At 43.9% G+C, this 26,473-nt stretch overlaps 1 protein-coding gene across 1 annotated transcript in view; it reads left to right on the forward strand.

Moving 5' to 3' along the window:
- The first annotated feature begins 776 nt into the window (after positions 1 to 776).
- Positions 777 to 26,473, forward strand: part of HERPUD2 (HERPUD family member 2) — a 196,490-nt gene continuing 170,793 nt past the window's right edge. Inside the window, exons 1-2 of the mRNA XM_078688226.1 lie at positions 777 to 974; positions 18,299 to 18,687. Coding sequence (XP_078544352.1) covers positions 18,541 to 18,687 — 147 coding nt within the window. The 5' untranslated portion in view covers positions 777 to 974; positions 18,299 to 18,540. The remainder of the gene's footprint in view (positions 975 to 18,298; positions 18,688 to 26,473) is intronic.

Genomic DNA, 26,473 nt, shown 5'->3' on the forward strand with positions numbered 1-26,473 from the left:
CGAATCTGATGACAGCAGCGCTTCTTGAGTTAACGTTCAGGTAGGTTTGCAAGTGGCCCCTGCTGCAGTCTATGCTTATCAGCTTATATTGTGCCCCGAGTGTGTTCATTCGTAGTGTGCAGTTTTAGTTCCTGCGTCTGTTCTGTTATATGCCGTACAGCTTGTTCTGGGTCACTGAGTGGCATTTGCTGCTGTAAATGACTCATCTGCGAAGGACTGCGTTTAAAGGGGCAGGTTCGATGCGATCCAATCAGCAGACAGCCGCACACCACAATAAAGACCGAACCTATGACTGAAACGTCCTGTTAATTGCCATTGTCATTTACAACACAAATTACTCTCTCCTCTCCCTCTGTCACACTGCCTGCCCCCAAACACTGTCCTGGAAGCAAGTTAAGACAACTATTTATATTTATTCCCCTTTGTTTTTTATTTCGAATATCATTACATTTCCCTACTCTATTATAAATGAACAAGGAAATGAAATTCTCACTTACATTTCCTTTCTGTGCTTTACCAAGTGTTACGTCCTGGTAACGTTTTTGAAATTCTCGCTTACATTAATTTCCTTATTTGTGCTTTCCCAAATGTAGGCATGCACGTCCTGGTGACTTATTTTTGATGAATTTCAAACTCGGACTTTAGAAGAACCTCTGTGGTTAGTTACTTTCGTTTCTTTCTGCAGGACTAGTACATCCAGCCGCTCTTCCGGGCTGGGTAACGTCACTAGCTTGTTATTGTCAGCTGCTCCCTATACCGGTGACGATAGGCGCACTCCCGTGATCCGCCTGCTCCGATGGGTAGCATAGGTAGAGGGAACCGGGCAAGTGACGCGCTTCCGGTTTCCATTTTACTTTCGGCAGTAGTCTTTGCGCAACAAATGAAAACAAAATTAACCAAGGACTGTTGTGGCCCGCAGGGCGGGGCTGGGACCTGATCTGAAGGTAACGGAGGAGTCCCGCATTGGAGGACAGGTGAGGAGCGGAGGACTGATTGAAAAACATTGGAATGGAGGGGTGTGCCGGGAGTATTCCATTCCTCTCTTTCGGAGAGTCCAGCTGGCAGCGGTCACTGAAAAGACCTAGAATGTGGATAGAGCGCCATTGAGTGCACAGAGGCTGAGTCTTTGCTGGCTATGTCTTTCTTGTTTCCGGGAGAATGCATATATTTGTAAGGACACTGAAGGGTCGCTACAGCAGCCATCATCGAGGCACCTAGCCTGACCATTTGTGCCCCCACCCACCCCCTCCTCCCTCCACGGGATTGGGCATGACTCACAAAGGTGTATTGTCCTAGTCCCTAAATTATACATTTGTCCTTGTATATCGTCCCTCCCTTACACTCAACATAGACCATTCCCCCTTTAACCCGATCGAGGTTACATATGTGGTGTGTGTGCTTTACTTGCCTAGCCACAGATTCCTGACAATGTCCCATCATATGCTGACAGCTGAAACGCATGTAAGTGCTCTGGTAACTTGAACTGGCCCAGTCAGGGTGGCTCGTGTTTTTGATTTCAGCAAGTGATGTGCTTGCCATAAGCCACACTTTTTCCTTCCATAATCTTATTTGTCAGGTTAGTCGATGTCCAAGTTATTTTAAATACCCATTGTTTACAATCTAAATTATATTTAGCGAGATCCCCCATTGTCCAAGTATGTTTAATCCTCCTTAAAATTAGGTGCAGTTACTTTTTTGTGCTTCTGCTGTGGACCGCCTCATGAGCTCCCGATACACCAGAAAACGCGGATCTGTTTTCCCATACAATACCAGAGGACGTTTTCGCTGTTCCTCTCACGTTCAGAACAATTCTAGGTTGATCCTTTTGATTCTATTTTACAAGCGAGTCCTGGTATCCAATTCTGGAGATTAACCAGTTTACGAAAGCACTTATACATTTTTGTTTCTTTATCTAATAACATTAGCTATTTATGATTATAATGATAACTTGCTTTTTATTTCGCTACGGAATGTTTGCAATTTCTTAAGCTCCCGTAAAATAACGTGTTCATATTTCGCAAGTTATAGGTATTCAGGTTATCGACTTTGGAGTGATTGAAGTCTGAGATACAAACGCACATCTGAGATGTGCGCAGCAGACCAATTCCCTTGGAGTTTTATAATATCTGCTTGTCAAAGGGAGGTGGAAATTCAGAAGTCTACTATTCTTTTTTTAAAAATATTTTTTATTGTTGTTTTTTTAGAACATATACAGCATATAAAAATACCAAGCCACTTGTAGTATTGCTTCTGATTAATATCTCCCTCTCGAATTTCGTGGATGTTGGTTTTGGCGGTGCGTGGGTCCTTGGTGAGGGAGATGATGAGCTGAGTATCGTCGGCGTAGGAGATGATGTTGTGGTTGTGGTGGTGGGCCACTTGTGCGAGGGGGGCCATGTAGATGTGGAACAGCGTCGGGCTGAGGGAGGAGCCCTGGGGGACGCCGCAGATGATGTCGGTGGCTTCGGTTCGGAAAGGCGGGAGCCGGACGCTCTGGGATCTGCCAGAGAGGAAGGACGTGGTCCAGTCGAGGGCCTTCTCTTGGATACTGGCTTCATGGAGGCGAGTCTTTAGTGTGCAATGGCAGACCGTGTCGAAGGCGGCAGATAGGTCCAGGAGGATGAGGGCTGATGTTTCGCCGTTTTCTAATTGGCGCCTGATGTCGTATGTAGCGGCGATGAGGGCTGTCTCGGTGCTGTGGTTTCGTCTGAATCCGGATTGGGATGGGGATGGGTCCAGGATGTTGTTGTCTTCTAGGTGGCGGGTTAGTTGCATGTTGACGATTTTCTCGATGACCTTCACCGGGAACGGGAGAAGGGAGATGGGCCGGAAGTTTTTGAGGTCCTTGGTGTCCGTCTTGGACTTCTTGAGGAGGGCGGTGATTTCGGCGTGCTTCCAGCTTTCCTAGAAAGTCGCTGTTTCGAAGGAGAGGTTGATGACCTTCCGTAGTACATCCCTCCTCTTTTCGCACCTAGGCCATGCCCATCATTCAGGGTTTTTCAATCTATGGTCGTAGTGCATCCGGAGGCGTCATATGGCATTATTCTTATAGCAGAACTTTGGTGATAGTCTCTCTGATTATGTTATGGCTTATATTGTATCTGGTTTTAATTTCTAGCTCGGTTGTGATTTTGCCAACTTTTCACAAATAAAATACAAATACAGGGGCGAGAAGTGGGCAGAAAAGAGGGGTTCCAGCTTTGACATGCCCTATGAGCCACCCACAAACAAACTTGTTTGAGGGTATTAACCAGCTCCTCTCCAGTCTCTTCCTACAGTGGAAAATATAGTACATTTACTCCTTCCAAATCCATGAGTAAAACGTTTTCTAGGGTGGGGAAAAAAGGAAAGTGATTTTGCAATCACTCAGCAGTTTTTCGCATGAACGAATATACACTCGACTTTGCCCAGAGCCCTGTGCAGGACCAAACTTGAGAGCCCTTAATCCCCCACTTTTCATCCAAGTTGTAGGCGGGGATGTGGTGTTACTACCACAGCTGCCAACTTTGGAACTGGGTAACCAGGTTCAAGTCCTGACGTCTGCTCAACATCACATGATTTTGGGAAAATCACTTAATATATCCACTATTTATGTAGTGTGGGACCACACTCCTTCTTACATGTACACCTGGAAGACATTCTACCAAGCCATTTGTGTAAAAGCCTTACATTATCATATAACTTTTAGTACGTGCATGTGGTTGCATGTGCTGAGAAGTTATTGTCTTCTTGAAGTATACATGTATTTCATCTCAAAGTGGTGCTTCACCACCATTTTTCTTTTCCAAATGTTTAGTTCAAACCCTCTAGGGCCCAGTTAGGAGTGCCTTGTAATGTTCTGACACCCATGAAAACCACTGTTTGCAAGGGTGTTGGAATTATCAGTTAGTAAATTTTTTTTATGCAGTATATTTCGCTAGATCAAACCAAGCACTAGAATCCTCGTGTCATGCCCCATGTTCAGGTCCAAACCATAATCATCGTTGTTTATTTTTTCCGATAAATCACAAACCCCATGGTATTGTTATTTATTGCATGCAATAAATAACAGTATAATTACGACAAACTTGTAACTGGGGCCGTTTCCTTGAAGCAAATATTTATTGATTCCTTATAGGCTCACTCTGGCTGAATTGTGCCATAGAAAGAACAAAGATCCGACTAAACTGATTTAGCTGTATGTTCAACTTTGTTCCCTGAACCACCTATAGATAACTTGCCACCTTACCATATCATCCATTTGTGGGTTGTGTGTTTAAAACGTTTTTGGCAGATTTTCAGCTTGGCTGCATTGGCACAAACTCACTAAATCTCCTCCATTATTCACAGGACTGCTGAGAAACTATGACAGTGGGCAAATAGATCATAAAACATTTGGTACATGTGTAACATTCTGTTTTGTGTCCTGCTTCGCATCTTTTTCGCATTCTATGGAACCTTCGAGGATGCTATTGTTTGACGGACTCCAGTGTTCTTTTATAGTACCTTATCAATTATGTGCCTTAAAACTCGGGTTATGTATCCGGCTCAGAAGATACTAGAATGTTCTGTTTTGTGGCGGTCAGTATTTTAACTGATCCACTTGACCTGCTTGTAAAATAAATAACTATTGTTTTAAGATGTTCATCCCTGACAGGGGTTTGAGTGGAAGTGTGGTTACTATGTCAAACCGTAAATGAGTATTAAACATACTACGGCCTGCTGGAGTAAACATTGACTGCATAAACCTGTTATTCTTTGAGAGTTCAGTTAAAAGAGGTGGTGACTTAGATATTCAGTTGGAGAAAAATAGTATTCAAAGCCTATGGATTCCTGTGGTAAATGACCACTACCTACTAATGATAAAGCCCCAAATGCCAGAGAAAAAGTCTCTCAGTAATTGACCCTCTTCCTGATTTCCTCGTCCCCCTTTTAGGTCTTGACTGTCCCTTGAGAGGTCTTTTGTTAACTTAAACATAGAGGTGGCTTAGAGCCCGCCCATACGTACTGTTGGTTGGTTTCATTGTCACTCTCATTTCCTCACTTCTCATTGGTTAGCACATAGCAGTTTCACGTTGTGTCTTCGTGTGTTTTTCTTCCAGGAAGCATGGGCCAAGTACTGAGTAGTGTCATTATTAGTGTCCTTCCGCTGCTCGGGCTGTGATTGAGACACTTTGGCACTGTAGGCATTGACCTATTAGGGCGATACTGAAACACTGTTATTTTTCATAGTCCATCTTTTCTTCACCGTTGCTTTTCTGTAGTCCAGGGTGACACTGAAGCCACTGACTTATTTAATGTTTAAGAGCATTTTCTTTTCAGCGTGCAATTTTACTTTTTTATTAAACCGTTAGTGCAACTGCATATTTTTTGTCGCCTGTGCATCTTCTCAATGCTAACACTGTAGCTATGTATGGACTTATTTAATGTTTAAAAGATCCAGGGCAATACTGCAGCAACAGACTTTATTTAATGTTGAAATACATTTTTTTAATTTTTTCTAATACAATCTTAAATACAATGTTGCTTTTAGACCTTTCAGGACAACACTTTACCCACAGACTTATTTAATGTTTAAACGCACGTCCTTCTTTCCCAACATGTAAATACACTTTGTTTTCTAAATGCAATTTTTACTACAATGTTGCTTTTACACCCTCTAGGGCGACACTCTAGTCACAAACTTATTTAATATTTAAAAAGCATTTTCTTAGTTATCAACGTGAAATGCTACCTTTGTATTATACCAGTTTGTGCGACTTAATGTTTTTCTTTGCTGTGTCTCTTCTCCATGCCAACAGTATATAGCCATGGAGTTCAGTTTGTGCTATACCATTCAATACAAGTGACAATACCGTACTATACAATGACAGGCCATACAGTAATCATGCTGTGGGGTGCTTGTCTTGTGGGGGACGTGCATCCTCGGGTCGTTATGTGATGCACCCGATTTCAGATGTGGGGATTGTGGTGGGAAGACAGTTATTCCTAAAACTGACAACTTGATGAGTCACTTGGCGATATAAGAAAGAATGAGTTGGTAATTGCGAATTCGCTGAATTGATTCCGGACATATGCACACATTATTTTGCCTTTTGAAATTAATGCCCTGAAGAAGTAAAGACGTTGGCTGAGTCTTTATTGTTGTTGTTGTTATTATTATTCTTATTATGAAAACAGAAGGAAACTAAGTGTTTTATTATTTGGAGATGAAATAAGAAGACACAAAACCTTCAGATATTACGATTGGACTATTTCTTTTGTGCACCAGTATACTTGTAACTTTAGTCCATACCGTACTACTAGACAAGGACAGGCCAAACTATATCCCACCATACCATATCCCACCATACCATATCCCACCAGACCATATCCCACCAGACCATATCCCACCAGACCATATCCCACCAGACCATACCATACCCTACTATAATATACAATACAATGACAGCCCATACCATACAATAACAGATCATACTACGACAGTCCATATAATGTCATACTATACAATAACATGTATATATACAATACTATATCCTCTTTCATGCTCACGACGGCTCCCGGCCGTCATGAGTCACGGTGGGCGTGTGCTCATGGCGGCCGGGAGCCTTCGCGACCACGCCCGCGATTGGAATGTCTAGCACTGCGGCGGAATAACTGCTGCAGTGAAGAGGATATAATGACAGGCCATACCAGACCACACTATACAATGGTGGGCTAAACTGTACCACACAATACTACACAATCACACTCCTAACATACCATACTATACAATCACAATCCATAGCATACCATACCCTACCAAATAATACAGACCATGACAACCCACAGCATACCATTCTAAACAATGACAGCCATACCATACTATGCCATTCAATAGAAATTCATACAATACTGAACTATACAATACCATCCCAAATCGTACCGTACCATGATATAAAATGACAAGCTATACCATAACATACTATACAATAACAGGCCATACCATACTAAACAATGGCAGGTCATGCCATAATAAGCAATGAAGGGCCTTACCATACCATGCAACATAACTTAACAAAATATAATTGAGCCAATAGATCTATCTGTGTCAATGCTTGTTTTGCTTGCCCTTCTGCCATGCATAGTGCTAGAAGATCAAAGGAAAGGGTGAAAGTTGCTGTAGTGGATATGGAGGTCAAGCCTCGCCCGGAAAGTGATCATGACCCATTGGTGGTGGAATTAAGGGATTTTAGCTTTTCTGGGCCAATGAAAGTTATGTCCAACTTAGTCCAGGATGAAGTCGTACTCACTAATGGTATGAGAAGGGTACGTTGGCCAAAAATCTCTGTAGACGTTGATGCACGCAAAAAGATTAGATCCTTGGTTTCTAATACACTGGTAGAAATTTCCAAATGTGACTCACAGGAGGCTATTAATGCATCCATTACTGATTACCACACTAGTTTGTTCTCAGCATTAAAAAAACTGTGTACAAAATCTATTTCCAAACGGGGTAACAGGGGGAAACTGAAAACTACCAATTGGTTTAATGATGAGTGCCGCCGAACTCATGGAGACCTGTTTAAGGCATTAAAGCTTAAGAATCCTATTTTAATCAGGTCCTGTAGGAAGGCATTCAACGTTGCAAAACGTACAGCTAAGGCCAATTGGGACGAAGAACGGTGGATAATACTAACAGAGGCATGTAGTTCTAGGAACCTGCAACGGTTTTGGCATCTATTAAAATGGGGTTCATCTCAAGAAGATCGTCCTAGTCCAGCTTCGGTTGGTCAACAACAGTGGGTACGATATTTCGAGGAACAATTTAGGTGCCTTAGTAGTGCACAGGATAATATTATCCGTCCAGTATCGGTTGATCAACTGGAGTTTACTAGTAGTGAAGTCAAATCTGTTCTGCAATCTATTCCAAGGGGCAAGGCACCTGGTCCTGATTGTATTCCAGCTGACCTATTCCAACAAGACCAGGATCTATGGGTTCCCTACCTACTTCAATTGGTTAATGCCCTGGCCACCGGTGCAAGGGCTCCCGAGTCCTGGGCAGGGGCTGAAATCCTGCCAATATACAAGAAAGGTGACCGGTCGGTTCCCTCCAACTACCGGCCGATCAGCCTTATAGATGCGGTGCAAAAAATCACAGCCCGCCTTGTTCTTGGCAGGATTCAGGATTGGATTGATGAGTTCAATATCCTAACCCCTCTCCAAGCTGATTTTAGGTCTCATGTGAGTACCTTAGACCAGGCCTTTCGTTTTATTCTTCTTTATTGGAAGACGGTTTTTTGGGTAAAGGTAAACTCTATGCAGCCTTCGTGGATCTAAGGTCTGCATTTGACCTTGTTCCGAGGGCAGGTTTGTGGAAATGTCTAGTAGAATTGGGTATGCCAGCTCCTCTTGTACGTCTCCTGGTGAATCTGCACGCACACACTTATGCCCAAGTTCGCTGGGGCAAACCAGGGGAGGTAACGGATAGATTTCCCGTTGCTAAAGGTGTTAGGCAGGGGTGTGTATTAGCCCCTACCCTTTTCTCTTTATATATTAATAGGGTCACCAAATATTTTGACAACTACCCCACTGATGCCCCGTCACTAGCTGGAATGAAAATCCCCTTGCTCATGTTCGCTGACGATACTCTTCTAATCTCAAAAACTAGACATGGTCTTCAACATGCCCTGATGAGGTTTGAACTATTTTGCAGCGAACATGAGCTTGAGGTGAATGTCTCTAAGACAAAATTTATGGTATTAAGAGGACACAATTCGATTACAGCAAGGGTTACCATGGGGGGTACTTCCCTGGAACAAACTAAGCTGTTTACTTATCTGGGAGTAACATTCAGTGAGACCCTAAGTTGGTCCCATCAGGTTGATCTTATGGCTTTAAAGCATATGCAGATAGGAGGTGCCCTGATTAAAGAGCATAAAGGTTCCTTTACGCTGCCAATCTCGCCACTAGTTAAGATTTATGGATCAAAGGTTCTCCGTTCTGTATGGGGCGGAACTATGGGGCTTTAGTAAGCTGGATCCCCTGAAAGCAGCCCAAAATAAATTCCTTAGGATGGCAACGGGTCTTCCACAGTCAACACTGCTGATCCCGCTTTTGTATGATCTTGGGTGCCAGCCTGTGGAGGACCAGGCCAGGTTTCGTCCACTAGCATTCTGGCGCCGTCTTTGGACAACGCCGGAACTCCATTTATATGCAAAAGCCTGCCTGGAGGTCAGAGATCTTCCAGGCTCTTTTAATATAGGCTGGTTTAAGGACTTAAGATCCACCCTGGGTGCCATGGGGTATGGAGAACTGTGGTCTGATCCCGCTTCTGTAACTTTTCCTTCTAAAAAGGATTTGAAACTACACTATTGGGACTGGGTGGTTCATAAGAGAAATTCGAGTCTGAGCTCTAGTAATCTCACTGGCCTGTTTGTTGCCATTAAAGATGCTCCCAAGCTTTAAAAATATTGGGATGCCATAACCAAGCCCCTGGACCGTAAACTATTCCATCAATTTAGATGCGGTTCGTTGCCTCTAAGGGAGTTTACCAAAAAGTGGGGCTGTAGTGGGACTGGGCAATGTCCTAAGTGCCCCGGCCAGTGTGAAAGTCTAAACCATTTTTTGTTTGTTTGCCCCTTGTATGTTGCCCCTAGAACCAAAATGGTTAAGTCCTGTCTGTAGAAGCTTGGGAACGCGTTCGGCTGTTAATGCCAGTAGAATATTAAAAACAAATTTGTCCCCTCTAATTGTAACGGGTGTAGCAAAATATTTGGGATGGGCCTGGATTCTAAGAACCAGGTTCATTAAACTAACTTAGGTGTCCATCCACAATCCCTTGCGCTTTAGTTCATGTGTAGCCCATATTGATTTGTGATACTGTGGTAATCTAATGTGTTTTTATCAAAATAATTTTTTTTGTTATATATTCATTCAAAAGAAGCCTGTATAAGTGATTTAATATGATCTTAGATGTTTTTATTTTGTTAATATTAATTGTATATTTCTTGTGTATGTTGTAATGTATGTCTTTTATGATGTATTAATCGAATAAAGACTTCTTTGAAATTTGATTTGGGTGAACAAATAACAGTTCCTTTCCTAACTTCTTTTCTCAGATGCTCTTTCACCACTTGCCTCTTGCTGGTTTCGTCAGAGCAGCTTAATAAACTTCATCACTCATTTCTATTCAGGTGTGAAATTGTTTCTGGTTCCCGATCTCTGCCTGTACAAAAAAATACTTGGTTGGTTGTGACTTTTTCAACTAAAAATAGACCTACTGCCTCTCAAAAAATCTTTAAAGAATTAAATAAAATGATGGTCCACCCATGCCACCTGAAAGTTTTTTTTTGTTTTAGAACTTTAGCCTCGTTCCATTCTCGCCATTAATACAGCTTGTGGAAATCGATTGCATTGGGCTGAGTTCTCTGAAACAGGGCCAATTGTTTTTAATTGTTCTTTTGGGTCTGACTCTACCTCTGACACCCATCTTATTGGGTTGTGTCGAACTGGTGGTTGGTGTATCCAGAGAGGCTTCATCATGAACCCACTCTTTACTGTACATTTTGAAGATCTTGTAATGGTTTATTTTCTGACATTTGGAACCTGTCTGTTTGATACATTGTACAAACCTCTTTCCTGAATGCTTTTACGATGTGTAAGTCATGGCACACACATTTTGTTTACATGCTCCCAGATTCCACTGCTATAATGATGTCCTAGTAGTACTTTAATGTACCTGCACTTTTGAAGCAACTACGATCTTTTTCTTTGTTTCTAGAAAGCCAGTTTTTCCGTTGCGTTTTCCCGGATGTTCCAAAAATGATAGCATTCCATGAAGGAGAACCATTTAAAGCACCCCTGATCCTCTAATACGTGATTAAGTAGTATGATAATCATTACAATGAAAGCAGTATTTAACGAGTGTTGTGCAGATTATTACAGGCAGATCCAAAATTGAAAGGCTGCCATAATAAGTGGTACACAAGGAACTACCTTCAACTTGTCACTGTTGGTCAAAGGTTTTTACTTCAATATACGTGCATCTACAACCATTCTAATACATTGTCAACTGAGTTAAATAAATAAACTCTGTGTAACTTGATGTCCCCAAAAAAACTTGTAACATGTGCTGTCATAGTGTTATGAGGAATTCTTCAGCCTACTGTGACACTGATAAACGTTACTGTCTCCTAGTAAATACCACGGAGTCCTTTAAGGCATTATGCTTGATGTACACATTCGTAGTCCAATTACCCTAAAATAACTCAGAACATTTCCGGTGATAGTGTATGAAGGCAATATGTAATTTCTTTGGTAAATATATATATATTTTTTATCAGACAACAAAAATATTCAGTGATGTCTGTCTTCCTCCCCACCCCCTACCCCTCATGACGGGGAAAACATGTCTCTGGGCACCACAAGGACTACATTGTCCTCCCGAGTTACAGATCGAGGCAGTTGAGTACCATGTCTGAGATTCAATTCCCTCTGTTCTTCCCTTGTCTAGTGTCTATTAGAGGTCCTTCCTTAAATTCTCCAGAGCCTTCTGATAGGATAAAGTCGGAGGCCCCCTCCATGCCCCCAGTACCAACAGTGAGGCTTGATGCATAATTGGAGGCCCCTACTGCTACTTCCAGTTGAGTTGCCACTCCCTCCCAGAACCTACAGATCCCTGGTCAATCCCACAGTGTGTGCGTAATGGACCCTCTGTGGCCACAAGCGTGCAGGCATTCATCATTCTCCACTCTATTGTATGTAGGAGTGTCCTAGTGTAATAAATTCTGTGGAGAATTTTAAATCTAATCAGCCGGTATCTTGCATGTATGGCCACCTCTCTCTGGAACTGTAACGCTCCTGTCACTTGTCATCGAATAGGCCACCCATATCTATCTGCCATTTTCTCCTTAGGTGTGTTAACTCTCCCTGTGTGTTTGTCATAAGTGTCTTGTAGGCAAGGGAGATTGCTTTAGTCATCATGTGGCAGTCAAGGATTTTCTTTCAGGGGGGGACTCTTCCATATTGTACTTTTCCGGTGTGATACTCCCCCGCAGTGCATCCCTCAATTGGTAATAATTGAGAAAATATGAGGGTGCCATATCATACACCTCTTGAAGATAAGTGAATGACACTATACCATTTGCATCTCATACATTCTATAGTGTGGATAGGCCAATAAGATCCCATCCTCTAAATCTTGGCAGGGTTAGGTCTTTACCCATTTTCGTGCCCAGCCACAGCGGGGTCTTAAGAGTCAACCTCTGCCCCCAGCCCATTTCCTTCAGAAGAGCCTTCCAGACTGCAAACCATGTTGGTTGCCAATGGTGATTTTGCCTTTGTAGAGGACATAAGCTATTCCTTGGCCCCCAAGGTGTCCTAATCATGGTGATAGGCTCGGTCCTCTAATGTCGCATATGCCCGCTCGTTTAATATACTAATATGTACAGCCTCATAATATTTGCATACATCTAGTAGAGCTATTCTGCCATCATATGGAGTGGAGGAGTGTGGCTCACTGATTAGAGTGGTAGACCCTGATGCAGAGGTCTGGCCCGGGACCAGGGTTCAATTCCCGACGCGGCAGGGTCCTGAGCCCAAAAATGTCCACGGACTCGATAATTCTCGCCTCGGTGCCTATTCTAATCATGGGGTCCCACGCTGCAACTCTGGGCAATAGTTGCTTAATCTCCACTACGGCGGCCCACCCGCTGCGGGATGCCTGGCTTTCACCCTGGGGATACCCAGTAGGGGTTATCTCACAGGGAAAAGCCAGGACGGGTTCCCAAGGCAAGCGCCTTGATGCCTTCGGGTGATACGTGCGCTATATAAGTCGCAATACATTTACATACATACATTTACATATGTAGATCTCTGGAGGATGTACATTGTTAACTGCGGGTGTCCGTTCGACCGCAAAAGGGTCCGCACACAGCTCAATCTTGCGAAAAAAATGTCTTGTGTATCCAATGGGGGCTGTTTTGTGGAACATATGTAATTTTAGGAAGAACAATCATTGTAAACAGCGTGGCCCTGCCCATCAGTGAGAGCGGAAATGTCTTCCAGTGGGAGGTGTCGACCTCCAGTCTATGCAGAAGGGGGGGCCAAGTTATCCTCAAAGTGAGCCTGCCAATCCCTAGATATTCAAAGACCCAAGTATCTGAACTTATGTATCACCTTAAGCGGCGCAGGAGGAGCTTCTCCAGCCTCCCATGTATCCAGAGGGAATAGAAGTAACTTATCCCAATTTATACCTAAACTTGAATATATCCCGTACCCGTGAATTTCTCCCACCTGTGCCATGGATAGCTCCAGCTTTGACAGATACAATAGCACTTCATGAGCATAGAGCAATATCTTTCCCTTCCATGTATTCCCCCCCCCCCTAAATCCATCACCAGGCCCAGACTTCTGTGTCAACCTGAATCTATCCCACCAGTGCATGTATGTCTCCAAGGTAAACCCTGTATGGTACCTCAACCTATGGGGAATTCCTTTAGCTTTGACTCGGACCCACAGAACTCCATGTAAGAGTCCAACCCAACCTCTAAATTTGGGTCCAAAGCCCATTTTTTTCCAGTGGTGCAAAAGGGAAGGGCCACTCTACAGAGTCAAATGCTTTGTTTGCGTCTAGTGATGCCACCACTGATGGAAGTTCAACACCCTGGAAAGCCGCATTATTATTATGAAGAAACGAGATTGAGGCATGTCGATCTGTGCGGCATACATCCATTCTGATCTGGATGTGCCAGGTTCAGTGTTATTTCATGCAGTCGATTCGACAGTACCTCCGAAAGCATCTTTGCATCAGAGTTAAGCAGGGAGTTTGGGTGGTGTGAATCCCACCATTCCAGTGTCTTCCTGGGTTTTGTGATTAAGACTGTCGTCGCCAGGTTAGCACTGTGAGGGCCTCCTGTTAATATGCTTCTTCATACATTTTACGAAGGTGTGGAGTTTCCACATGAGCCACCTTCTTAAAGAATTCTGCCGGTAGTCCATTGGGGCGCTGCATTTTCCTGGACTGTAGCTAGGTCTGTACTGACTGCACATTCTCCACAGTCAACTCTCCCTCTAGGGCAAGTGACCTTTGGCATTCAAGTCGCCAGCACGGGCAATCCTGCACAAAACCGCGCAGGTCCTCCATGTCCAACCGCATCACTCCCATAGAAACCTATCAGATGGGTTGCCATGCCTCCGCAATAGCCTCGGATTCCACCACTAGCTGGATCTGTTTTATGTGGTTCTTTCCCTGGTCCCGCCTGCTGAACGATACTAACATCTTTCCTGCCTTTTCACCTGCTTCGTATATGCAATTCTCTTGTATTATGTATTCTTATTTAACTGCTTCTGCTATTTAACTGCGTCTGCTACCAGTGAGCGGTATTCCTTCAATTTACGAAGTAGGCGAAGAGTGCCGTCAGACCCTCTATATCTTATTCCCTAGGCTGTTCAGATTGCAACTCAGTGAATTAAGGGTGTGATGTTTAATTTCTCACATTGGTGTACCCCCTCCCTGTGTCTCAGTAACTTCTCATGGTCTAGATGTCCGTCCGAGCTGGCAGGGAATCCCACATCACTGCAAGCCATTAAACCTTAAACATTATTTCAACTATCCCTCCCTCCCTCCCTTAACCTACTGCGGCCTCTGAACTGGCTGCCCCCTCAATTCACATTATGCCTGTTGCCCTTTAATGTTAACTGACTATAGCACAAAATCAGGTTACTGTATTTACAGGTCCCCTACTCTGGGCGCAAGGCATGGCCGGTAGCATCATTGTGTCCTCTCTGGCAGTCACACGGTGACCAATGTGGCCAGGATTCACCACAACTACGACCAAGAGGCTGCCTCTCAAAGGATCTCATTCGCTTTCATAAGTGTGACTCGAGGCGGCATCCCATCCTCCAGACCACCCTCACGGGACTCCATCAGCTATAGATTCCGGCCCTACCATAGCCAGGGACACTCGTCTACTCTTGGTCTCTGGCCAGGGAGGCCCTTCCAAGTCAGCAACCACTCCCGCCCTCTCAGACTCTGGCTGAATCTTCGTTGGTGTTTCCTGCATCCAAGTCTTTTGTCTTCGACACCTTTGTTGTTCCTGCCAGGGTTTGGTCTGAGGGGGTTCTCCCCTCTTATCCGTTATTTGGTCTTCCCTTTGTTCGTGCCACTCACAGACCTCTGCCATAGAGGTGAAGAAGTGAGTACAGTACTTTTCAATGATCCTCAATATTGCTGGGAATAATAGAGCGTATCCGATTTCCAGGGTTCTGATTTTGTAGTTTGACCCATCTAAAGGTCTCTCTCTGTCTTTGAATTTGTACCATATAGTCTGGTTATTTATTAGCCTGTTGTCCTATAGTGTATGGGCCACGTGTATGTGCCATCCACAGGATTGTGTCCCTGTCTCTATAATTAAACAGACACACTTTGATTGCTCTCGGGGCAGGAAAAGGGGGGTAGGATCCTAATGGTGCCAGTCCACATGGCATCCTATGTGCCTTCTCCACACTGAACCACTTAGAGGTTCTTCCCCCCTCCAATCACCATCAACGCCAGCCAGTCCGCCAGTAAGACATCCATGCTCAAGCCTTCCATCCATTCTGGGACTCCCACCAAACTGATATTATTGCGGTGGGAGCGGCTTTTAGCATCTTCCGTCTTCAGGCTGTGTATCCGTGTGGTATGTTCAAACACTGTTGTCATTTAAGTGCCAGCGTAGACTCTGCCTCGGCCACCCGATCCACCAATTTCCTTGGGGCAGTCCAGAGCAAGTTCACTTCCTGTACTATATCAATTTTATATTCCAGTGTTGTCTTGTGTCTTTTATAGCTACTAGAATGGTGGCTGTGTGGGATTCCAAATTTTTGTCCGACTTGGCCTCCATTAGCTTCTCTTGAACTCCGATGTGGTGGGTCCTGTTGGGGAGCCCTGAGCTCTTTAGGCCTCACATTGTCCTGGCTTGGGTTCTGGTGTCCCTTTTAGTTCTCTGCCCAATATCTTTGTCTAGGGCCACCACCTACAGGCTTCCGCTGTGCGTAATTCACAGTGATACAGAATTGGGCTCAAACTCCATATATACAGTTCTTTTGCAGTTCCCGCAGGCAGAAACCAAGGCACAAGCACCCCCTCTTGGTATCCCCTTCAGTTAACTCGCAGGCATTTGTCAGTACTGTATGTCCTCGAGAGTGGCTCCCCATGCTCCAATATTGTATAGGACACCTCACCCCTAAGTCGTCTGACGTTTGGACCTCTGCCTGGTGTAGACAGTATCTGGAGACACCTGTGAGAGATCCGGACTGCACTCAAAAGTTCCTCCAGGTTGTCACTTAGCAATGAAAAAAGTAACATGGGGGGGAGGTCCCCACAGGCATGATTAACTACAGTTCCAATCCCTTGACTACATCCCTTAGCCAGGGGTAAGAACAGCCACTTTTGTTTGAGCCTCTTCCCCCTCTACTACGCTCATGAGGTGGCTCCCTGATCATGAGCACCTCCATCAGATATATTCCAACTGTTCCCTACTGGGGTCACCTCCTTTGCTGAGTCCCATCTCCAAAGTCTCCTTGAATTAATAGGTACTCACCATTGGTAGAACAGTGATGCGAGCACTTGACTGCCTGGTCTCACTGCTTTAATCCTCACCCATAGGACCCCGGACCCCACAATTGACGTGGACACTGTCAAGTCCCCAATGGCATTCACCAGGTTCTATGTGCTCCAAGTTCATTTCGGCTGGCCTACATCCCTACCTTCGGGGTAAAGAAATTACAGACTTGTGCTCCTTGTATTAAATACTGCTGCTTTCCCGGGTCTTTCTACTGGGTGACCAGTGGGCCCTCCACTGTTTTTTTTTATGCCACCCTCCCACCCCGCTGTCAGGTTCTCAGGCCCCTCTGAATGTTTTCCCTCTTGCTGTCTCGCTGCTCAGTGGCCTCTTGGAGCTGTCCTAATCTCAATTCCTCCCGGGCCCCAATAAAATCTCCTGGGCCCGTCCCTCTCTCTTGCTGCTCCTCTCAAGATTTAGCACATACTGCCATCTTTAGCGCCTGTGCCTTCCAGTGGGTTCTTGTGCTCCCCGTGACCTAATCCAGTGGGAGTCGCTCCCGGCAAGTAATGGTGGACTCCCCCCTCTGTCACCTCTTCATCCGCATAGTGGTTGATGGCCGTGCTGCCATCCTGGGTGTGGCTCCGTCCCTTGAGCACTGCGGCGTTCCAGAGAGGTCTTCAGGTTTTACTGGGTGCCGCCGCCACTCCGCTTGCTGCCTAGGCCCTCTTGCGACTTGTGGACTCGTTCCCCACTGGTTGAAGTTCAAGCGGTCCCAGGATAATTGTTCCTCAGGCTACAGCCACCCGGAGCCGGAGGAGAAGTTAATTTATTTTTGATTAGCTTAAATCTTAGTGTTAGTAAGAATAAAAATGTCATGAAAGAAATTAATTTTGCCATTATTGTTAATATCGCTAATATTATTAAAATAGTTTTTACATATTTACATTTATAGGGAACCAACAAGGAACAATTTCCTCATATAATAGATAAGAAAGTTTTCGTTACATAAGGCTAAAAGTAAGGTCACATAATATGTCATTATCGTTTCCTCACCTCTGATACATGTTATAAATATACAATTCAATTCCATATCAGATGGTTTAAGGCATGCTATCACCGCTTGTCTGCATGAGCAAATATCCCGAAGCCGAGCTGGCCAGGGGCTAGCTCCAGGTGCAACTTGGCCATTCCTCAAGGCAATATGTTAGGTCACCTGTCTAAGTTACATTTTTTCCCGTTTTGGCACCTGTTATTTAACTGTTTAGGGCGCATCTGAACAATGTAAAGCTGGGTTTCTGCACTACAGTCAAACACTTAAAGTCCCAGAAATTGCCAAATATTAGTGTCTAGCTACTTATCTCCCCTTCATTAGTATTTTTCAATAATGGCACGTACAGACAGTTTTTGTGTGCGTGCCTTGTTGAAATATTTCAGTCGTTCAATGGCAGTATGTTCAGACAGGTGTTCTAGAGATGTTGACCAGCACCGCCATGCTCATCGTCCAAATAATAATAAATAGGAAAATGGCTATTTGCAGATTATAAATTGTAACTATTCTTGTTGTTTAGGTCCAAAATATGCCCAAGAAGACCATTTGTTTTCTAATGCATCTCTGCATCCAAAGTGATTTAATGCTATGTTTATTACTTGCTATGTCGTAAATGCTTTTGATCTCCTGATCATCTGTATGATGGGCAAACCATCGAGCTGTTAACAATTTTCCGACTTTTGTTTTGATCGATTTTAGATATCTCTTTTCAGTATTGTATTTTTTTTTTGTGCATTTTTTACAGGTTGATACAAGACTCGTGAAAGGACAATGGCAGTTGCTGAATGGGCAAAAGTACCCTTCTTGTCTTGTGTGCTGTGAGAAGGCAGATATCGTTCGTGATGGATTGCTACCCACCTAATCTACACATGAGTGAATAAGTAGACATTTTCCTTATTTTTTTTTTTTTTAACCCTCGACTCTGGAGCCACAAAGCAAGACCATTTTAATTACGGGCTCTTTCACTGTGAGCACTTCTTCAGCAACATGGATCCAAGTTTGATGGACAGCCCAGTTACCCTGGTGATTAAAGCCCCCAGTCAGAAGTATGATGATCAGACAATTGACTGTTTTTTAGACTGGACAGTTGAAAAGTTAAAACATCATCTTACTAAGGTGTATCCCAGTAAACCGGTATGTTTTTGAAGAATTATGTGATTTGTATCCAAAGTTTTGTATTCGCTAGCCTTGTTATCAGCTTAAATACTGTGTACATTGATGCTCATTTCTTTTCTGTTTATGGCTAGTTTCATAGACCTCAAGTAGATTGTAGACTATACCAACCGTATTTAGTTTTGTTGGCTTGAACAGAAAAGGAACACATACAACATACTAAGAAATATGATTTTAAAAAAGCATTTCATACCTCTTTTGTGACTCATCAATAACCACCAAACACAAGCATTATTGCCTAACTCTTGAAGATCTTTTTCGCCATCTATCTCCAAACCATATCTCCTCAGGCAATGTGTTTTGTGCTCAAAATTACAGTGCTATGAAAAACGCCCTCAGTGTGGTAGTGGTTCTAAACATGCTTGATGATGGTGACAACTACCTGCTTATTCTGTTTTGTTTATTGGTGACTTTTGACATGGTTTCCATCAGACTTAATCTCTATCCTTTTCACCCGAACGTATCTGGTGTAGGGTCTTTGATACTGATGTTTGCCACTAACCAAGATCCGGTTAGTGCACTTAAACTCTTCTACTCCCTTCTCCTATGCATGCTCTGCGGAGTGCCTCAGTCATTCTTGTGACCCATGCTGATTATTATTTGGTAAGCACACTCCCGAATCACTATTGATACATTTGCTGATGACACTCATTACCTTGGCCTCAGGTGTTCTCAGTGAATGGTATTCACCTCCTTAACCACTCTTGGATTTATACCCACTCTGTAGCATGTCTGCTGGTAGCTGGAAACGGTACACTTTCAAAGCTGAATTTCCTATCTTGTTCTTCCTGCTGTAAAATCATTAAGAAATTGTTCTCATCTCTCCTACTGAACTGGATCTCCTCTTCTGATGTCATATATGCTGAATTTCTAGGATTGGTGCTTGATCCTTTCACAAATGTTGAATTGCATTTAGGCAAATCTTGCCTGTTTTGTCTTAATCTGTTAAAGTAAATTAGATCATGTATTCTAGACTTTTCTGAAACATTTTTCTGTGTCTAATAATCTAAAGCCTGGAGTTTGCCAGTCACCTGCTTGCAGTTTTCCCCTCAGTTCCTTATTCATTTGATGCCATACTTCAGTCAGTTACCTGACTCATAACCACCTCAAGATGAAAAGTGGTCATACAGTACTAATATGCTCTATGATTTTCTCTGGGTTTCTCTTCATGACAGTATTGATTGCAAATATTGCTATATATTACAAGGGTTTCAAAACCAAGCAACCTAGGTACCATACAGCAAAGTTATTTGTGTTGCCTTCCCATGCAGTAAATGTGTACTTTATTGGAACATTCCACTTTATTTACAAAAAGCCTCCCAGACATTATATACAAATGGATCCAGACTTTTCAGCACTTTCTGAAGGAGTGATTGTTTCACTCCACACCACCTTTTCTTAAAATGCCTCTTCAAGAAACAATCTGTTTTCCCACCAATTTCAAAACCTCTGGCTCATTTAGCCCCTCAGCCAATATATTGCTCGAGCTACCACAGATAGCTTGCACCCGGATTTTAAAAGCTAAAGTTTTGCTTGTTCTTGAAGGTTGTGCTTGGACCATACATGCTTGGATTACAATTGCTCGTACTACCTCAGATTGCCTTACACCTGGTTTTTAAAAGCCTTTACTTGGTCTCCTAATATTAGAGCCCCATGGATGTTGTTCAGTAGAAGTGGACAATTTCACACCTGATTTGGCCTTGGATCTTTCATCTGTGATCTCCTTACTAGCACTCAATACCTGCTAGTAGCCTATGGTCATCGGTCAATCAATGGGCTGATGCAAGGCGTTCACCACATGAGGAGCACTCCCCCTTGCTAAGGTTCTCATTTCATAGCTGGTTTAACCCTTCTGGTCTCGCCACCACTACTTATGCAAAACCCAATGCGAGTCCCCAGGAGATCCTTGCCTGTGGTTTCTCTTCTTTCCAGAATGGAGATAAGTCCCGACCCTAATGGTCTCGATGCCTTCATCATTAATTACCCAACTGACCTCTCCAAGAACGTGGCAAAGAAATACAGACATCGCCTACTCAAAGCTAGACCTTAATCTTAGATCACTATTTCTGCACCAACCATAGGTTCTGTGGTTAACGACCTCATCTTTTATACTAGAAAGCGGGCCTGCTGGCGGTCTGTGCTCTACGCCATGCTTCGAATAACTGTATCCAAGAAAAGTGCACATGGCCTCAAATTAACAACGTCTCCCTCCTCCTTTCTCAAAGCCACCACAACTGTCACCCTCTACAATAATGGTATCATCCGAATCCAAGGTTCTAACATCAACCTGGCAAAGATAGCGAATATTTACCCAACTCTCAGGAAAGCGGTCTATAGTGACTCCCCTGACCCTTTGTCAACCACCACGTCCCTGCTGGGCCTGAATATTACTCTTCCTGCAACATCATTAAATACCCCAGCCTCCCTTAACCCCTCACCTCCTCCTACTGAGTCCACAGCTTCCACGTCACCAGTAGGATTACCTCAACTCAGTAGAACACCCTCTTTAACTGCCATGACCATTCCACTCTCCCTATATCCCACTCACATAGCTACCTTGTCCCCAGTCGGATCCCATCATCTCATTATTTCGCCTCCCCAACTGGAGGATGAACCTATGGCCGCTATCTCTTCACTGACTGTCACCTCAACACTTGAGGAGTTCCGAGTGGAGATACCTCACCAAGTCACTCAGTCCTCCTATTTAACAGACATTGCCCCTGTCACCAACCCTAAAACTCTGCCCCATACTAGTCTTGAGTCGGGACATTGATCCACCTTACATGCCCCAATGGCCTCTTCTTCCTCCCCTTCGGTTAGCTTGTCATCAGTTGACCATAGAATGGAGTTGCTCCCTCTAGTCCCAATGGCTTCAATCTCCTACTGTCAACTCGACACAGGAAGACTCTAGAGTGGAGTTGCTCCCTCTATTCGTACAGCCCTCTCTTAGTTCAGATGATGTCCCCCCTCCCCTTCCCTATAACACTGCCGCACACTAGACGTGAGCTCGGGCTTCGAATGCCACCACTAGCCCTTTCAGGCCTTCCTCAAGGTCCCCCGTCGCTGATCGTTCTTCCCCCACTCTTGCCTCCCTTCGCCCAACACTCTGACCTGACTTCACGTCTTGATGATATCTCTCTACAGCTACACCTTCTCTCCTCTGAACTACATGAGCTGAAAGCCCTATCAACAGATCTCGTCCCTAGGATTATTTCTCTTCTCTCCTCTGCGAGCGGGCCTAGAGAGGCCTCTAGGACTATGGATCACATAGTCCAGCTTTCAGGTCCCTCCACGTCCGAATCGATCCCACTAGTCAACACCAATGCCTGTCACATGGGAGATGAGATCCAACATTCGACCACTCATCCACGTGACTCGCTCAACACTAACACGTCCTTTTCCAAACTTACCCCAAGACCTAACGCTTGTCACAGTGGATTTGAGTCCCACCTTTTGACCGTTGATCCAGATGTCTCTCACAACTCCAGCACGACCTTGTCAGAACCTAACCTAGACCCGCCGAAACAAATTCCTTCCATTCCATTTAACCCGTGCAGAGAACCCTGTCGCAATCTTAGTTGCAGTAACGCTAACAACCTCCCCTGTGTGAAGATCTCCCAGTCGTCTCCCTCCCCAAATCCACCCCGTCTTAAATGTGTACTACTTAACTGCAGGCCTGCCTGTAAACATGCCACTGATATCTTCGACCTCATCCAACACAACGATTTGGACATTATCATCCTTACTGAAACTTGGTTAAATTCAGCTTCCACTCCCATCTTAGACCTCCTAGTACCCCCCACTCATGACCTAATTAGGCTTGACAGAGATCTGAAACTGAGTGGGGGACTAGCATGTATTCACAGAAACACACTTTTGGTTTCTCAATCAGACTCCTTGAAGCCTACCTCCTGTGAATACCTCTGTCTCACTATATCAAGTATGAACCTACCTGTCTGCAAACTTCACACCTTTTTATCACCCCCCGGGCGACAATCACCCTTTCACTGAGCAACTAATGGAAATCATCTCTAGTAATGTGGACTCAGCGGTATCACAAATCTTCCTTGGTGATTTCAACCTTCATTGGTCTAACACCAACGACCCCGCTGCATCCTACATTAAATCTTTCTTAACTGATCAAGATCTTACTCAGCACTGTATCCAACCTACTCATAACAAATGAGAAACGCTAGACCTCATTATCTCTAAAGAACAGTCTATCTCCATTGAGTCCATCACCCCCTGTGACTGGTCCGACCACCACTGCATTCTCTTTTATATCAACAGGGAAGTATTGATGAGAAAGGTTCAACCTCTAAAATCTAAGATCTGGAAAAGGGATTTAAGAGATATATACTCTGACGAACTATCTGCCCACTGTAAATTTGCCCTCTCTTCTCAAGCTGATATATTTGAGGTACAATCCCTCACCGACGCCTACAATCCAACCATCTCCAACATCATGGAGAATATTGCTCCACTCCAACTAAAAAATGCCTCAACAAAAATATCCAAACCTTGGTATAATAAAAACCTAAACTCAGAGCGCCGCAACCTTAGGGTATTTTGAACAGTCATGGCGAGTCAATCCCTCTTCGGACCAACTAAAACTCTTTAGAGATGCTAGGAGCCGTTGCAACAAGCAAATCAAGAGTGCTATGGGGACCTACTTCAGACACCAATTGGATCAAGTGGCAAACCGCCCCAAGAAACTCTTCGAACTGGTCAAACCACAATCTGTCGTTGGGTCTAACCAATCTGATCCTGGTGGCAACCCACCTTCTTGCGATGATCTTGCCGCTTTCTTCACGGAGAAATTTCAAACCATCTCCATTGACCTAGCCGCTAAGAAGGCTTTACTTCCTTCTCCCATTACTACCTCACCCATTGACTTCTCTGTGAGGTGTAAATCGACCTCCACAAATCCCAAGAACAATGCATCATGATGCACCTTTACCACCTTTAGCGAATATGATATCTTCAAGATTCTTCAGAATATAAACCCTTCCAACCATTTCAGCGACCCATTGCCCCCTTCTATTTTCAAATAAATAAAAAATGCTCTGATCCCCATATGGACTAGGATTGTTAATGCTTCTCTAGCACAAGGAATGATTCCTGAATGCCTCAAAGGAGCTCAGGTAACACCCATACTAAAAAAAATAACGCTGATAAATCTGATCTCAATAACTTCCGCCCCATCTTAGCGAAACTACTAGAAAAATGTTTGCAATCTCAACTCTGTGCCCACATAGAGAACTACCAACTCCTAGACCAGCACCAATCACGCTTTAGGAAGTGGCACAGCACCGAATCGGCTCTCACTCACGTCTTTGATGACATCTTAATTATGCTCGACCAAAATGAATCCTGCCTCCTGATCCTCCTTGACCTTTCCCCTGCATTTGACACGCTTAATCATGACAACCTTCTATCTATCCTGGAAAATAGAATGGGTTTTTCTGATCAGGTGTTATATGGTTCTCATCCTTCCTTCAGCACAGAACTCAGAGTCCAGGCAAACCACTCTCTCTCCCAGCCCTCTCCCGTACTCATGAGTGTCCCCAAGGATCTGCTCTATCGCCTATCCTCTTCAATCTTTTCTTGAAACCTCTTGCTCACTCCCTAAATTCCATGAACATTGTCTTCCAAATGTATGCGGACGACACGCAATTATATTTGAAAATCTCATCCTCGCAAAACATCATCTCACTTAACACTACCTTAATGTTTACTCAAAACTGGATAACCGAGAATCATCTACTGTTCAACACCTCTAAAACGGAATTCCTGCTCATCCCCCCCCCCCCCCCCCCCCCCCAATCTCATCCCCAAGTTATACCTCTGGCTGAGACACCTCACTGCTTTCAACTGTACGCCTCTTATTGTAGACGCAGCCAAGTCTCTCGGTATCAATATGGACAAGTACCTGAACATGAAAGGTCAAATCAGCAATGTATGCAAAGGAACCAACCACTTGATGAGAACTCTAAGAAATATCAAACCTTTGCTTCCCCCAAATGATTTCAAGCAAGTGGTTCAAGCTCTTGTTTTGCCGAGGTTCAACTACGGCAGTGCTACCCTCTGTGGCCTTCCCAAATACGTTCTGGCTCCACTAAGGGCTGCACTTAACTCAGCTGCTAGACTGGTTACGGATTCTAAGCGAAATGATCGTATATCACCAGTCCCAAAATCCCTCAATTGGCTGCCCTTCGAAGCACAAATTCAATTAAAGATTGCTGTTCTCACACACAAAGCCCTTCACCTAAATACTCCTATGTATCTTGCAGAAAAACTTACCTTATCCTGTGGAGTAAGAGCCTCAAGAAGTGCCTCTTCCCTCCTCTCGAAACCACGTATCCTTAAGAAAAAGGGAAGCTGCCACCGAGCTTTCTCCGGAGCCGCCCCAAAGATTTGGAACTGTCTCCCACCGGAAGTTCGCAGAATCTCCTCATTGACGGCGTTCAAAGTGGAAGCTAAAAGATTTCTAATGAACAAATTCATACCCTAATAGATTAGTCGCACAGGCTTGTTGACATTTCTCCTGCTGACTTTGTTCTTATTCTGTTACAGCTCCCCCTTGAACATTGTGTTTCACCTTGTTACCCGCCTACTCTTGTTTTATTGTATTACCCTCCTAGTTGTATTCTGTAATGTATTCTCTTTCTCTCCCTTACTCTTTTGGATAGTGCCTCAGATATTTTTTGCCTTCCTCCCTTCATATTGTAAAGTGCTCTGTTATATCTCGAGAATATGTTCGCGCTATAAAAAAACTTTATAAATAAATAACTTTAGAAGAACCATTTTTCCAACTACATAGGGATAGGGTGGTTCTGTGTACCAACCCAAAAGTCCTTCCAAAGGTAGTGTCCTCTGTCCACATCAACCAATAGGTTAAACTACCGGTTTTCTTCCCTCAACCAGATTCTGTTACAGTGTTCATCCACTAGATGACATAAGAGCATTACTGTATTATATTTAAAGGAGAAAAGACTTTTACAAAACGACTCTTTGTTGCGTTTGCATCCATAAAGGAAAGCCCATTTCAAATTCATGCATTTCCAGATGGATCATTAAATGTATTCAAACTTGCTATATCAAAGCCTAAAGAACTTTGTCTATACCCCCTAGAGCACACTCTACTCATAAAGTAGGGGTATACATGGCTTTCTTCGGCAACATCCCTATAGCTGATATTTATAAAGCAGCTATATGGTCTACACCACACACTTTCACTAAACACTTTTGTGTGGATGTTCTAGCACGCCAACAAGCTACTGTAGGTCAGGCAGTGCTACATACACTTTTTCAAACAACTGCAACGTCCACTGGTTAGCCACTGCTTTTGAAGGACACAGCTGTACAGTCTTTGCAAAGCATTTGCATCTAAAGCCACACATGCCTTGAACGGATTACGTTACTTACCCTGTAAGCATCTGTTCTCTGCATGTAGTGATGTAGATTCACATGCGCCCACCATCCTCCCCAGGCTCCTATGGTCATTGCAGTTCTTATCTATACTTTCAAATACATGGACATCTCTTTACTGATACTTATACTCCATTCTCACCCTCTTGTGGGAAATCAATCATATCAATGGAGTTGATGCCCTTGTGTACTATTACCAAGAGGAGGAGTCACCTTACCTCCTGACTCAAAAGACTTTTTCTAAGAAAATCAACTTTCACACATCTGGATCCAAAACTAGATGGCAGGAGTATGCAAAGCATGTAAATCTATAGCA

The sequence above is a fragment of the Lissotriton helveticus genome, chromosome 4_1 (genome assembly GCF_964261635.1).
Source record: "Lissotriton helveticus chromosome 4_1, aLisHel1.1, whole genome shotgun sequence".
Lineage (NCBI taxonomy): Eukaryota > Metazoa > Chordata > Amphibia > Caudata > Salamandridae > Lissotriton > Lissotriton helveticus.